At 39.2% G+C, this 13,045-nt stretch overlaps 1 protein-coding gene across 2 annotated transcripts in view; it reads left to right on the top strand.

The window, feature by feature from the left end:
* The window catches only part of CNTNAP2 (contactin associated protein 2), a 2,024,023-nt gene that overhangs the window by 844,002 nt on the left and 1,166,976 nt on the right, over positions 1–13,045 (top strand). For both annotated transcript variants that reach the window (XM_067041938.1, XM_067041937.1), the window contains one exon: positions 4,522–4,669. In XM_067041938.1, coding sequence (XP_066898039.1) covers positions 4,522–4,669 — 148 coding nt within the window. The remainder of the gene's footprint in view (positions 1–4,521; positions 4,670–13,045) is intronic.

Here is a 13,045-nt window from a genome sequence, read left to right as displayed (position 1 = left end):
ATTCCAGCAGAAGTGCTAAAATTGAGCCTCATTGAGTTAGGTGCCCACCCCTGGTGTCAGAGAGAGGCATTTGCCTCTCCTGGATCAGGTGAATTAAGAGTGAGGTCTGGGTAATGTTTAAAGCAATTTTAAAGAAAATTTGGTTGCTGTTACTTAAAGAGCAGAGTTTGCTGGGGAAGGAAGGAATGGATGTCTACTGTTTTATCCCCCTTCCCTCTTTCTGTTATCAAGCCAATATGTTAATACCTGGGAATAGGTTGCTCTCTATCTTTTCTCTTACTCCCTTCTCTCAAAATGTTACTTCTTCTTTTGAAATATATCTCTTTTATTTTCTTACTTTCCCTTACCACCATGTGGCATCCACTCTTTACTGTTTGTTGCTAATCTTTCTGCCCCCACAATGATCTCCCACCACCCAGGATCTCCTGAATATGGCTCTCATTCTGTCATCTAAAAAAAAGAAATGCATGCTAGGTTCTTTCATCCATAATCAGACAGAACTTGTTAAAACATTCATGATTTTCCAATATAAACACTTCCTCCCAATCAGACTTATGTCCTTATTACTTATTCCTGAATATACCTTAGTTCATGTTTTCAGAGTCCACAATTTTAGTTCTAAAGTAGATTTTCCAGATAAGCTAGTCAAATCTTTTGGCGGGGACAGAAACAGGGAGAAGGAATGAAAAGAACTGAGGTCTGGAGAAGTTACCCCTAAAGAACAAAATTTCAGCACAATTACAACTTGACTCTGGGTATCTCTAGCCCTAGATCTGAGCTCCTCCTTTCTGCCAGCCTGTTCCTGTTCTCTCCTGTGTCCTACTCCCTTTCTACCTCCTGAACACCAGTCTGCCCTCCGACCCAGCTGAGGTCTGTCTCTTTCTGTGGTTTTCCTGATTACATCGTTTTCATAGGATTCCAGTTGCTATTGAAATTACTAGCTATGCCACGCACTTCTGTACTTCCTTTTGATGCTGCCTTTTGCAATAAGGCCTGTGACATCATGATTTATAATAAGAAATATATGTTTTCTGTCTTGATCCATGTTTTCTGTCACACAGCTTCTAAAACCCTTGGGACTTCCTAAGTGATAAGTGCAATAAAGCTGAAATGGGTGTCTTTTGTTGTGAATAACAAGTTCCTTTCAACCACACCTGAGTTCATGTCAATGAGGTGATTTTTGGAAAGCCCCTAGGTAAGTGTAAGATGGGGCTGGTTAGCAGGGGAACCTGCTAGAGAGTTAGAGAGTTGGAACTTGTAGCCCCATCCTGACATCCGGGAAGGAGAGAGGGGCAGGAGATTGAGTTCAGTCACCAGCGACCAATGATTTAATCATCATGCCTGCATACTGCAGCCACCATAGAAATCCAGAAGTTCAGGAGTTCAGAAAGCTTGGTAAGTGTAGGTGCTGGGAGGGTGGTACGTGTGGAGAGGGCTCGGCACCCCTTCGCAGCCACCTTGCTCTATGCATCCCTTCCATGTGGCTGTTCCTGAGTTACATCCTTCATAATAAACCAGTAATCTAGTATGTAAACTGTTTTCCTGAGTCCTGTGAGCTGTGCAGCAAGTGATTGAATGTAAGGAGGGGGTCGTGGGAACCTCTGTCGTATGGTCTGTCAGAAGCATAGGTGACAAACTGGACTTGAGATTGGCATCTGAAGTGGGGGTCATCTTGTGGGACTGAGCCCTTATCCTATGGGATCTGAATCTATCTCCAGGTAGATAGTATTAGAATTAAGTTAAATTATGGGACGCCAGCTGGTGTCCATAAAGAATTGTGTGACATGTGGGAAAACCCCTACATCTGGTGTCAGAAATAAAGCACTGGGAGTAGAGGAGAAACGCAGAGTATTTTTCTTGTTTCAGGCCTCATAAGGCTACAAATGTCTCAGAAGCAGGGTTCCAAGAAAGTTACTTGCTGTCTTTGTTGTTGTTAATATTCATATACCACCTAGCACCATGTTAAGCATATAGTTGATCCTTAAGTTAAAATTGTTTGGTGGCTTTTGTTGAATATTATTTAAGATAATATTTAGGGCTTCCCTGGTGACACAGTGGTTAAGAATCCGCCTGCCAATGCAGGGGACACGGGTTCGAGCCCTGGTCCGGGAGGATCCCACATGCCGCGGAGCAACTAAGCCCATGCGCCACAACTACTGAACCTGCGCCCTAGAGCCTGTGCTCCGCAACAAGAGAAGCCACCGCAATGAGAAGCCCGCGCACCGCCACAGAGTAGCCTCCGCCCACTGCAAGTAGAGAAAGCCCGCGCAGTAACGAAGACCCGACGCAGCCAAAAATAAATAAATTAAATAAATAATTTTTAAAAAACCAATAATATTTAGATTAACCTATCTGCCATCAAGGATTTAATTCAGGTGATTTTAGTCAGGGATTCTCATTGGTATTGCTTTTGAAGACAGAACAACCAATAGTGATATTAAAATTCAGCCATGGTTTAATAAAATAGATTTGTGGCTTCTTTATAAAACTAAAAACTGGTTAGAAAAATATTTAAAAGGGAAAAAAACCTTTTTACTATTTTCCTTAATCAAATGTTGTCAACAAGATGCAAAGAAGATATCTATTTAAGTGATGAAATTTAAGACCTGAAGCTTAAATGGTTTCGTCCAGTGAAGGATTGAAGTGGGTGTGGCTATTTTGAAAAGGCAGCGGTAGTATGTAGCTTGAAGAAAACCCAGGAGAACACGACAAAAATCATTACTAAAGAGGATCCCAGTTTCCAAAGCATGAAGTTGTACATGTTATAGACTATTACCCACGATGCAGATTGTTGGAACCATCTCATCTTCTATAAAATAGTTTAAATCTTGAGGAAATATTTCAGTATGCTCCCTGTATTACTAGGTCTTACACTATACATTTTGTATGGAGGCCAGGAGTATGACTGGAGAATGAGCGCTGGGTAACCAACTTGATACCACAAATTTACCTTTGTGATATTTGTGTGCAGTTAAACCAGAGCCTTCCGTTTCAAAGCTGCTATGTACTATTTTATAAAAAGCATCTCTTTACTTGCCTCTTATTAATTTTATAACTCTTAAAAGTTGTTATAAAAGATATATTTCAAAAAGATGAAACTCCTGGTTTTATAGAGAAGCAAATTCAAAACCTTAGGTCAAGAATATAACAGATTAGCAATGTAATATAGTGTTTATGTTGTATCTTTTTGTGACTAAAAATGTTCAGTGTTCTTTTTAAAATTTTTATTTCAATGTTTAGGAGATTATTTAAACAAATATAAAAGAGGAGGGCTTCCCTGGTGGCGCAGTGGTTGGGAGTCCGCCTGCCGATGCAGGGGACGCGGGTTCGTGCCCCGGTCCGGGAGGATCCAACATGCCGCAGAGCGGCTGGGCCCGTGAGCCGTGGCCGCTGGGCCTGCGCGTCCGGAGCCTGTGCTCTGCAACGGGAGAGGCCACAACAGTGAGAGGCCCGCATACCACAAAAAAAAAAAAAAAAAAAAAAAAAAAAAAAAAAGGATCTCATGTAGAATATAGCTTTCCAAAAACTAAAGTTATCTAAGGTGGGGACAGCTAGAATGTGTATATGAAATTAAGCGGCTCATGTTTAAAACAGTTCACACATATATTTCTCATTTATTTGGCATATTCTAAAATGTCATGGTCTCTTGATTTAAATCATCCTTGCTTTAAATTGTAATTTTATAGTGACATTTTTCCTATTATTAAATTCTTCTTATTAGATTCTTTCTGAGTGTGACATCAATGGCTTTCCCTATCACTGTGCCCCCTGTATTATCTTGCTTTATACTTCTTATGCAGTAAACGTTTTATAAATGTTTGCTGATGAATGATAGCCATGCCCAAAGAAAATCCATTTGTTCTCTGCTGAAAAAATGTAGACAATATGAACTTTCAACATAAAAAAAGATTCATGGCAAATGATTCTTGACAGAATCTTCTATACATAAGAAAAATGAAATAAACATGTTTCTGATCCACTCATATATATTTATGCTAATAAATATAATAATAAATATAATATATAATAATAAAAGGTAGAAGTCCCCAGCCTCCGCACAACATATTCAATTGCTCTTTTTACCGAGCTGATGTTGAAAAATTTTTCAAATTTGTAATGATGGCATGGGAGGGTAACATAGAGAAGATTTTTAAACAGCAGGAAATACAGTTGGATTCTGTGAAAAACTGCTTATTGTGTAGTTTAAATGTGAAATAATAGAACTCGTAATTTAAATGTTCACTGGATACCACAGTGCGTGCCGCAGTGTTTCATCCTTTTAACATATGTGTGCATTTCCACATATGAAAGGACCCATGGAAACTTTGGCCTAGTTCCCATTTAAAATTGGACTTGTTTTCAAATAAAGAACATATAGAAGCTTTTCTCAAATTGTTTATGGTTTAGAGAATATGAAATCCCTCCATTGGGTAAGAAAACTTATGTTTATTGCAGCACATAGAGAGCATGGTCGTTTCTAAAGTACTTCCCCCTAATTTTCGAATCCCGTTTATGTTTCAGGCCTTTCCTGGGAACGTCAACTCGGATAGCGTGGTTCGGCATGATTTACAGCATCCAGTGATCGCCCGCCATGTGCGCGTGGTGCCTCTGGATTGGAACGGAGAAGGCCGCATTGGGCTCAGAGTTGAGGTCTACGGCTGTTCTTACTGTGAGTACCGTACTCTCGAAATTTGTGGTGGATTTTGTCATCTTCATTGAATTAGTAATTTTGTTATTTTGGATTATTTAATATTAACTGCTTTCTCTGACAGTAAATTGCAATGTTTCTTTATATAAATAATATATAAGGTTGTTTGTCTGTTATAAATATATATTTACATTTTTACACAAACACACATATAAGAATATCTTGAGGACACCTGAAGTCGAGGACTTGGGAAATGATTTCTGTTCAGTAGACTAAAACAGCAAAGCTTATTCATAAAGTTGCTTGAAGTCTTATGAAATATTTAAAAAACAGAAACTTATACTCTTCATCTTTTTGACTCTGTGATGGATTTGAAAACAGTCTTAAGAACTTCCTTCGGGTTCTCTTTAATTATATATGCCTTTTGTTATTTTAAAGCCAACCACTGAGTTTTAAGGTCAATTATATTTTATATGTCTAAAAGTTTTATTTGTTCCCTTTAAAAACTCACTCAGTCACCTAAAAAGTTTCTTTTCCTTTAATCGTGTTTCTGATTACCCTTTCGTGGTTTTTTTTTTTTTTTTTTTTTTTTTTTTTGCGGTACGCGGGCCTCTCACTGTTGTGGCCTCTCCCGTTGCGGAGCACAGGCTCCGGACGCGCAGGCTCAGCGGCCACGGCTCACGGGCCCAGCCGCTCCGCGGCACGTGGGATCTTCCCGGACCGGGGCGCGAACCCGTGCCCCCTGCATCGGCAGGCGGACTCTCAGCCACTGCGCCACCAGGGAAGCCCCCCTTTTGTTTTTTTCGAATACATTATATCTATGTCTAATGATTCCAGCATATGGAGTTTTAGGGATTGTCATTCTGCTCTCTATCGTTTCAGCCAGTTTTGCTAGTGGTGCTTGTTTTCTCCTCCTCTTCCTCCTCCTCCTCTTAATTCTTTCCTTTCTTCCTTCTTCTTCTTAGCATTCCTTTCTGCCTATCCTTCTTGTCCTTAACTTTATGCTCATCATCTTCTTGAGCTATGACCTCAGTTTCTTCAAAACTTTATGTGTGGAACTTCTTTTAGGTGAAGGTTGATGGTGGCTTCTTCTGGCGAAGCTGGATCTTTTTTGCTTCTCTGAAGACGGTACTAACACAGAATTACTTTAAAGATTTTTTGAGGCCACTAGGTACTACACATTCAGGCTACAAACACATGATTTGCAAACACTGGCTTTATTTTACGTGGCTGCGCCTCACGGCTTGCGAGATCTTAATTCCCCAACCAGGGATTGAACATGTGCCCTTAGCAATGAAAGCACTGAGTCCTAACCACTGGACCACCAGGGAATTCCCCCAGACACTAGCTTTAGAATATGAAGTATCTGGTAAAATAGTCATCTCCTCCCGGGAAGTTTTTCTTCCTGTTCTAATTGCTGAGGGAGTAGGGATGCTGGATACAGATAGGGCAGGGAATCAGGAGATCAGCTTCATGCAAGGAGTTTCCTATTAGACTCTCCCCTAACCCCTTCCTGTAGACCCATAGCAACAAAAGCTTAACTGTAATCAGAAAATGCAAATGTCCTATTGGGCAAGCTTTTAAAAATTCACGAGACATTTGGTAGTTTATAATAAAAAGTATATAAAGCTTTCACCTTTGTAAGAATTTAGTACCTGTAATGATGACCAAATCATATTTATTCGTGGGCAATACTGTTATGTGAAAACTGGGCTGGTTACTAAAAAAGGGCCGAAGAGATCACTTAATAAATTCTATAGGTGTTTCTTTTATTTGGTCATCACTTTATAGTAGCAAATATAATGAGTAGACAGACATATTTAGTTCTTCAGGAGAATGTAGATATTCAGGAAGAAGATTTAACTTTTCAGAAGCCTAAAATGACCCTCAACATAAACTGGGAGCCTTTCTACTATGTGGTCTGGGTATTCATGGGAACAGAACTCTGTGTTCATACATATTCTAGCTTTCCACATCATGATGGGAAGGCCAAAACAAAATGTTTTTGTCTGCATGACATATTTTCTAAGGAGCATGTTCAGTTTTCAGTAAATGAAAAATAAGTAATATTCTCCATGGAAACATGATGTATGTAATTTATTTTATTAATAATTATTGGGCTTCCCTGGTGGTGCAGTGGTTGAGAGTCTGCCTACCGATGCAGGGGACATGGGTTCGTGCCCCAGTCCGGGAGGATCCGACATGCCGAGAAGCGGCTGGGCCCATGGGCCATGGCCACTGAGCCTGTGCTCCACAACGGGAGAGGCCACAACAGTGAGGGGCCCACGTACCGCAAAAAAAAATAATAATAAAAAATAAATAAAATAATTATTTATTGAGCAATTTCCATGGGTCAGGAAATATGCTAAATGTTAATAATATCACAGTAAATAAGAAAAACATGGTAAGAGAGAAAGTGGAGCAATTAATCCAGTAGTAGTATTTATTAGGATACAAATAATGAGGGTTAAAGTTTTCCCAAAGGCACAGAGCCTAAGTGACAGAGCTGAAAGGGAAACCAGACATCCTAGTGGTACAACAAGAGCTCACCACCACTGTTTTCCTGCTCCTAAATTCTAACAAAGTGAACCCCATGTGACCTTCATCAGGTTGATAAGTCAATTATATTGACACCTCAGAAGCACCCATCAAGCCCCCTCTCAATTATGACTACTTCTTGTTCTTTTTTTTTTTTTTTTTTTTTTTTTTTTTTTTTTTTTTTTTTTTGTGGTTTGCGGGCCTCTCACTGTTGTGGCCTCTCCCTTTGCGGGGCACAGGCTCCGGATGCACAGGCTCAGCGGCCATGGCTCACGGGCCCAGCCGCTCCGCGGCACGTGGGATCTTCCCAGACCGGGGCACGAACCCGTATCCCCTGCATCGTCAGGCGGATTCTCAACCACTGCGCCACCAGGGAAGCCCATGACTACTTCTTAAAGGTAAATAGTCACCTGATTTTTATCCCCATATATTCGGGTAGTTTTTAAAATTTTTAAATCTCATACAAATGAAATTATAAAGTATATATTATTTCCCCTCTGACTTCTTTTGTTCAAAATATTTGTGAAATTACCCATGTTGTTATTTGAGGTATTTGTTTATTTTCATGAATAATATTATTCTATTGTATGCCTATTCTACAATTATGTATCATTTCCTGTTGATAAACATTGAGTTGTTTCCAGTTTTTGTTTATTTCAATAGAATTGCAATGAACGTTTTTCATAGGTATAGAGCTAGGAAGGGGTAATACCAAATTAGGATATATATATATATGTTTAACTTTGTTAATAATGAGAAAAATTTCCTAAAGTGGTTTTATCAGTTTACACTGTCAAAGCCAATGTACTAGGGTTCCTAGTTACACCACAAATTCAGACATTTAGAAATGAACATTTGAAAGTTTTAGCCATTCTGGTGTTTGTTCATTATATGCAGTTTAGTGTTAGTGGACATTTTCCTGATTTTTGAGGAGGTTATGCCTACTGTAATTTGTATACCCTCTTTTTTGAAGGGTTTGTTCAAGAACTGTGCCTATACTTCTGTTGAACTGTCTTCTATTTATCTGTTTTTCTAACTGAGTAGTTTTTAAAGCCAACACTTTTTCATTATGCTATATAGACATGCATCTTATTTTTGAGATGGCTTTCCTTAAAAATAACCAGCACTGTCCGTGAAGTTACTTTAGAATCCACAGTGAAGGGCAAAAGCAGCTTGCTAAAAAGCACATGGTCCGTTGACTCGAGTGTGGTTTAAAGTATGACAATGTGTTCTATAATCATTTCAAGTAGCTTTGTAAAATGTTGAGTTAGGGCTATCATGAGATTTTCTATCAAGCCTGGGTCTTGGCAATCACAAGACATGAAGGAAAAATGCTTGAAGCTAAATAGGATGCTAGACTTTTCTAGTTTACAAACCTCTCTGGGGGGAAAATAATCGTACACTTTGAGAAACTGGATTAACCTTTATACCAATAGATGCCAGTGGAGTAAATGATAAATTGGCAACATAAAGTAAGATAAAACTTTATACAAAGATGTCAGTGTTCTAGATCTGCTCCAGCCACTAGCCACATGTGGTTACTGAGCACTTGAAATGTAGCTAAGACAACTGAGAACTAAGCTGTGTTTAATTTTCATTCATTTGAATTTGAGTTTAAGTAGCGTGACTACTGGCTCCCATATTGGATGGTACAGATTATAAGAACCCAAACGTCTGCTTATTTTTCTCCTGTGTCCTCTTTTAAACATTTATTTTTAAAATGGCAGTCTCTAATTCTTTTTCTCTTAATTTGGAAAATGATTTTTTTTTTTTTTTTTTTTTTTTTTTTTTGGTGCTAGGCGGGCCTCTCACTGTTGTGGCCTCTCCCGTTGCGGAGCACAGGCTCCGGACGCACAGGCTCAGCGGCCATGGCTCACGGGCCCAGCCGCTCCACGGCATGTGGGATCTTCCCAGACCGGGGCACGAACCCGTGTCCCCTGCATCGGCAGGCGGATTCTCAACCACTGCGCCACCAGGGAAGCCCGGAAAATGATCATTTAATCATCATGCAAGCTGTCTGTACTATCAAAAATTTATGACTGGTCATTCCTCTAACCAGGTCATTTTCCTAACCAATGTCCAGATCCCATTATTTTTCACATATCTATATGTGAAGAATGCAAAATAGACTTATGTCTTTTTCAAGAAAAATATACATGTTTATAATAAGAAAAAGATGTGTTAAACATATTTGTTATGGACAACTTTTCCAAAGTTAATCGATGATTTAAACTTACCTATACTGGAATTCAAAATAGAGTGGCCTTGTAGAAGATGGCCTTCTATTTCTTCTTTTTTTTTTTTTTTTCCATTTAGTGAGCTACTGCCTCAAGGGCTTTGTTTGAGTTTTCAGTGGGAAGGGAATCAAGGATCTTTGAGAGGGGGAAGTGTCCTTCAGATACACTCCCATTTTGCCCCCTTAATAACAGCAATCCTGTGTATTCCAGGGTCCAGCAAGGAGATACTAGGCTTTGATCACTCCTAGGGAAAAGAAATGAATTCTCTCATCTTTTTAGAAACCCTTTATGGGGTTTATCTGAGATCTGTCTTATACCTGCAGGTTAAGGAATGGGTTTGTACTTCTTTTACTTCAAAGTTTGCCAGAAGAACTAGAGAAGGAAAAACATCAGTAGGAGACTGCTTCTGTGGGAGTGTGTACCCACTGTAATTCCCCTTGTACTTCTCATGTTTCTTCTCTGCAGTCCTTCCACGGTCACTCTGTCATCTGAGAAGTTAGACACTTTTCAGGGTTGAAAGTAAGAAGTTCACTCGGTTCCAGGTGGAGGGAGAAGTTTATTTCCAGGCCACTGCTTTTAAGCCTTTAGGGCTTCTGCTGTTTTTGTTTCCTGACTTATCTTGATGATAATATGAATTCCAATCTCAATGAATTTAGACTCATTTTAAATCATTCTTCTCCCTCTACGTTTGGTTTTCCCTCAAGTTTAGTTGAAATAAGTGCATGCTGTTATTTTGAAAACTTAATGATATTCCCAATGTCTTCTGACTCAGTAAGCTTTCTCCCAAAGCACTGATGCTAATCTTCTTACTCTGTACCAAAGGGACTGCATGAAGCAGAAGGGAGAGGTCTCAGTCTAATAACTTTTCAAAATCATTTATGTCTGAAGCACTCAAACATGCATCTTACAAAAGCCCTACATGGTGCATTGATTAAAGCCGTGAGCATTTTCTGATGACAAGTACTAAATTAGCTTTTAACCAGAGTCTTCATAAAAATAAGATCAGCACCTTGGCAAACCAGGATACACACAAACCAAAATAATTTTTATATATGTTTTCAATTTGGATGAATAATTAATAAAGCCTATATATATATATATATATATATATATATATATATATATATATATATATATATGTTACCCAGTGCAAATCCTGGTGGAAAATAAGTGCCAGCTGGGGGGTGGGGAAATACATCAAGAGGTGCCGAGTACAGTTAGAAGGAGGACAGACAGTGTTTTGTCCTTTTCATGCTGTGCCAATGGGAATATTCTCTCCTAAGGACCACCCGTGCTGCCTAGGCAAGAGATGCTGCCAGGTGTATGTATATTAGGTTCCCAGGGCCGTCGTAACAAAATACCACAAACTGTGTAGCTTAAGACAACAGAGATTTATTCTCTCATGTTTGCAGAGAGCATAAGTCTGAAATTAAGGTGTTAGCAGAGTTGGTTCCCTCTGGAGGCTCAGAGAGAGGAACCATCCCATGCCTCTCCTCTAGCATCTGGTGGTTGCTAGCAGTTCTTGGTGTTCCCTGACCAGGGTTGCCACATCATTCCAACGCCTGCCTCTGCTTTCACGGGGCCGTCTTCCCCCTGTGTGTCTATGTCTCTGTGTCTTCACATGACCTTTTTGCAAGGACACCAGCCATTGGATTTAGGATCTACTCTAATTCAGTATGACCCCATCTTAAAGGAACTAATTATATCTGCAAAGACCCTATTTCCAAATAAGGCCACATTTTGAGTTGCTGGGTGGTTATGAATTTGGGGGAAACATTATTCAATCCAGTGCAACATTTATTCATGAAAACTGGTAAGAATTTCTGTGTAGATCAGTTTCGCTGGGCAGAAAAAGAAAAACACTTCTGAATGTCAACCCGTGTTTGCCTATTTACATTAGATATTTCATTTTGCATAACGCTTGTATTATTGTATTTTGTGTTCACACGCACACACATGTGAGGTAAAAGATTTGTTTGTTGCTAGAGGATCAATATATTATGACATAGGTTCACCAATCCATTAGCATTTATCAAATTCTATCGGTAAAGTATTTTGCTAATTTAAAATCTAAGAGGCAAATCAGATCATATCACGCCTGTGCTTAAAATACTTTCTGATCCTACATTTGCCTATGAAGTCCAAGTTGTTAGCTTGAAATATAGCGCCCTTCCTATTACCTCTGCCGTCCTAATGTCCTATCATTTCTATGTTGTACTTTATGCCCCACTAACACAAACTATCCGTATTTCCAGATACATGACCTGCTTCCTTAACATGTGTTCATCCTCTCCAGCTGCAGTACCCTCTCCATCATTCTTCTGACCAAATTGTCTTCTCCTCCAAGATTCACTTGAGATGCAATTTCCAACAAGAAGATTTCTCTGAATTTCCAGAATGAAGCACATCATTTTTTCTTTACTCCTTTTACACTATGTAAATGTTTCTAGTGGAATATTCATCAAGACATTCCAGAATGTAGCAGACTGTAAGATATTGGGGGGACCGGGCAGACACAGTCATCTTAGCCATCATTGGCATCCCACAAATTAGTAGACTCCCTGTGTGAAATTAATGTTTGCTGAACTAAACTTATATCAGATGTAAATGAGGTAGACCTACCTTATTTCCTCAGTGAAAATTGATTACTATATACTACTAGATGTTGTATAAATTCCTTCATTGGTTGAACAGGGTATGATATTTTTATTACTAATACACATTTCTTTTTATTAATGTTATTCAAATAATGCTTTTTGACGGTATATTTTCTTTTTTTTTTTAAATTGGGCTATAGTTGTCTTACAATGCTATGTTAGTTTCTACTGTACAGCGAGTGGAGTTCCCTGTGCTATACAGTAGGTCCTTATTAGTTAGCTATTTTATACATAGTAGTGTATATATGTCAATCCCAATCTCCCAATTCATCCCACCCCTCCCCTTTCCCCCCTTGGTGTCCATACGTTTGTTCTCTACATCTGTGTCTCTGTTTCTGCCTTGCAAACCAGTTCATCTGTACCACTTTTCTAGATTCCACATATATGCGTTAATATACGATATTTGTTTTTCTCTTTCTGACTTACTTCACTCTGTATGACAGTCTCTAGATCTATCCATGTCTCTACAAATGACCCAGTTTCATTCCTTTTTATGGCTGAGTGATATTCCATTGTATATATGAACCAGATCTTCTTTATCCATTCATCTGTCGATGGACATTTAGGTTGCTTCCATGACTTGGCTATTGTAAATAGTGCTGCAATGAACATTGGGGTGCATGTGTCTTTTTTTTTTAACATCTTTATTGGAGTATAATTGCTTTACATTGTTGTGTTAGTTTCTGCTGTATAACAAAGTAAATCAGTTATACATATGTCCCCATATCTCTTCCCTCTTGTGTCTCCCTCCCTCCCACCCTCCCTATCCCACCCCTCTAGGTGGTCACAAAGCACCAAGCTGATCTCACTGTGTTATGCGGCTGCTTCCCACTAGCTATCTATTTTACATTTGGTAGTGTATATATGTCCATGCCACTCTCTCACTTCTTCCCAGCTTCCATTCTCTACGTCTACATATTTATTCCTGTCCTGCCCCTAGTTTCCTCAGAACCATTTTTTTTTAG

This window comes from Kogia breviceps, chromosome 9, assembly GCF_026419965.1.
Source record: "Kogia breviceps isolate mKogBre1 chromosome 9, mKogBre1 haplotype 1, whole genome shotgun sequence".
Classification (NCBI taxonomy): domain Eukaryota; kingdom Metazoa; phylum Chordata; class Mammalia; order Artiodactyla; family Physeteridae; genus Kogia; species Kogia breviceps.
Note: the sequence above shows the minus strand (reverse complement) of the source record. Positions and strands in the feature narration are given on the sequence as shown.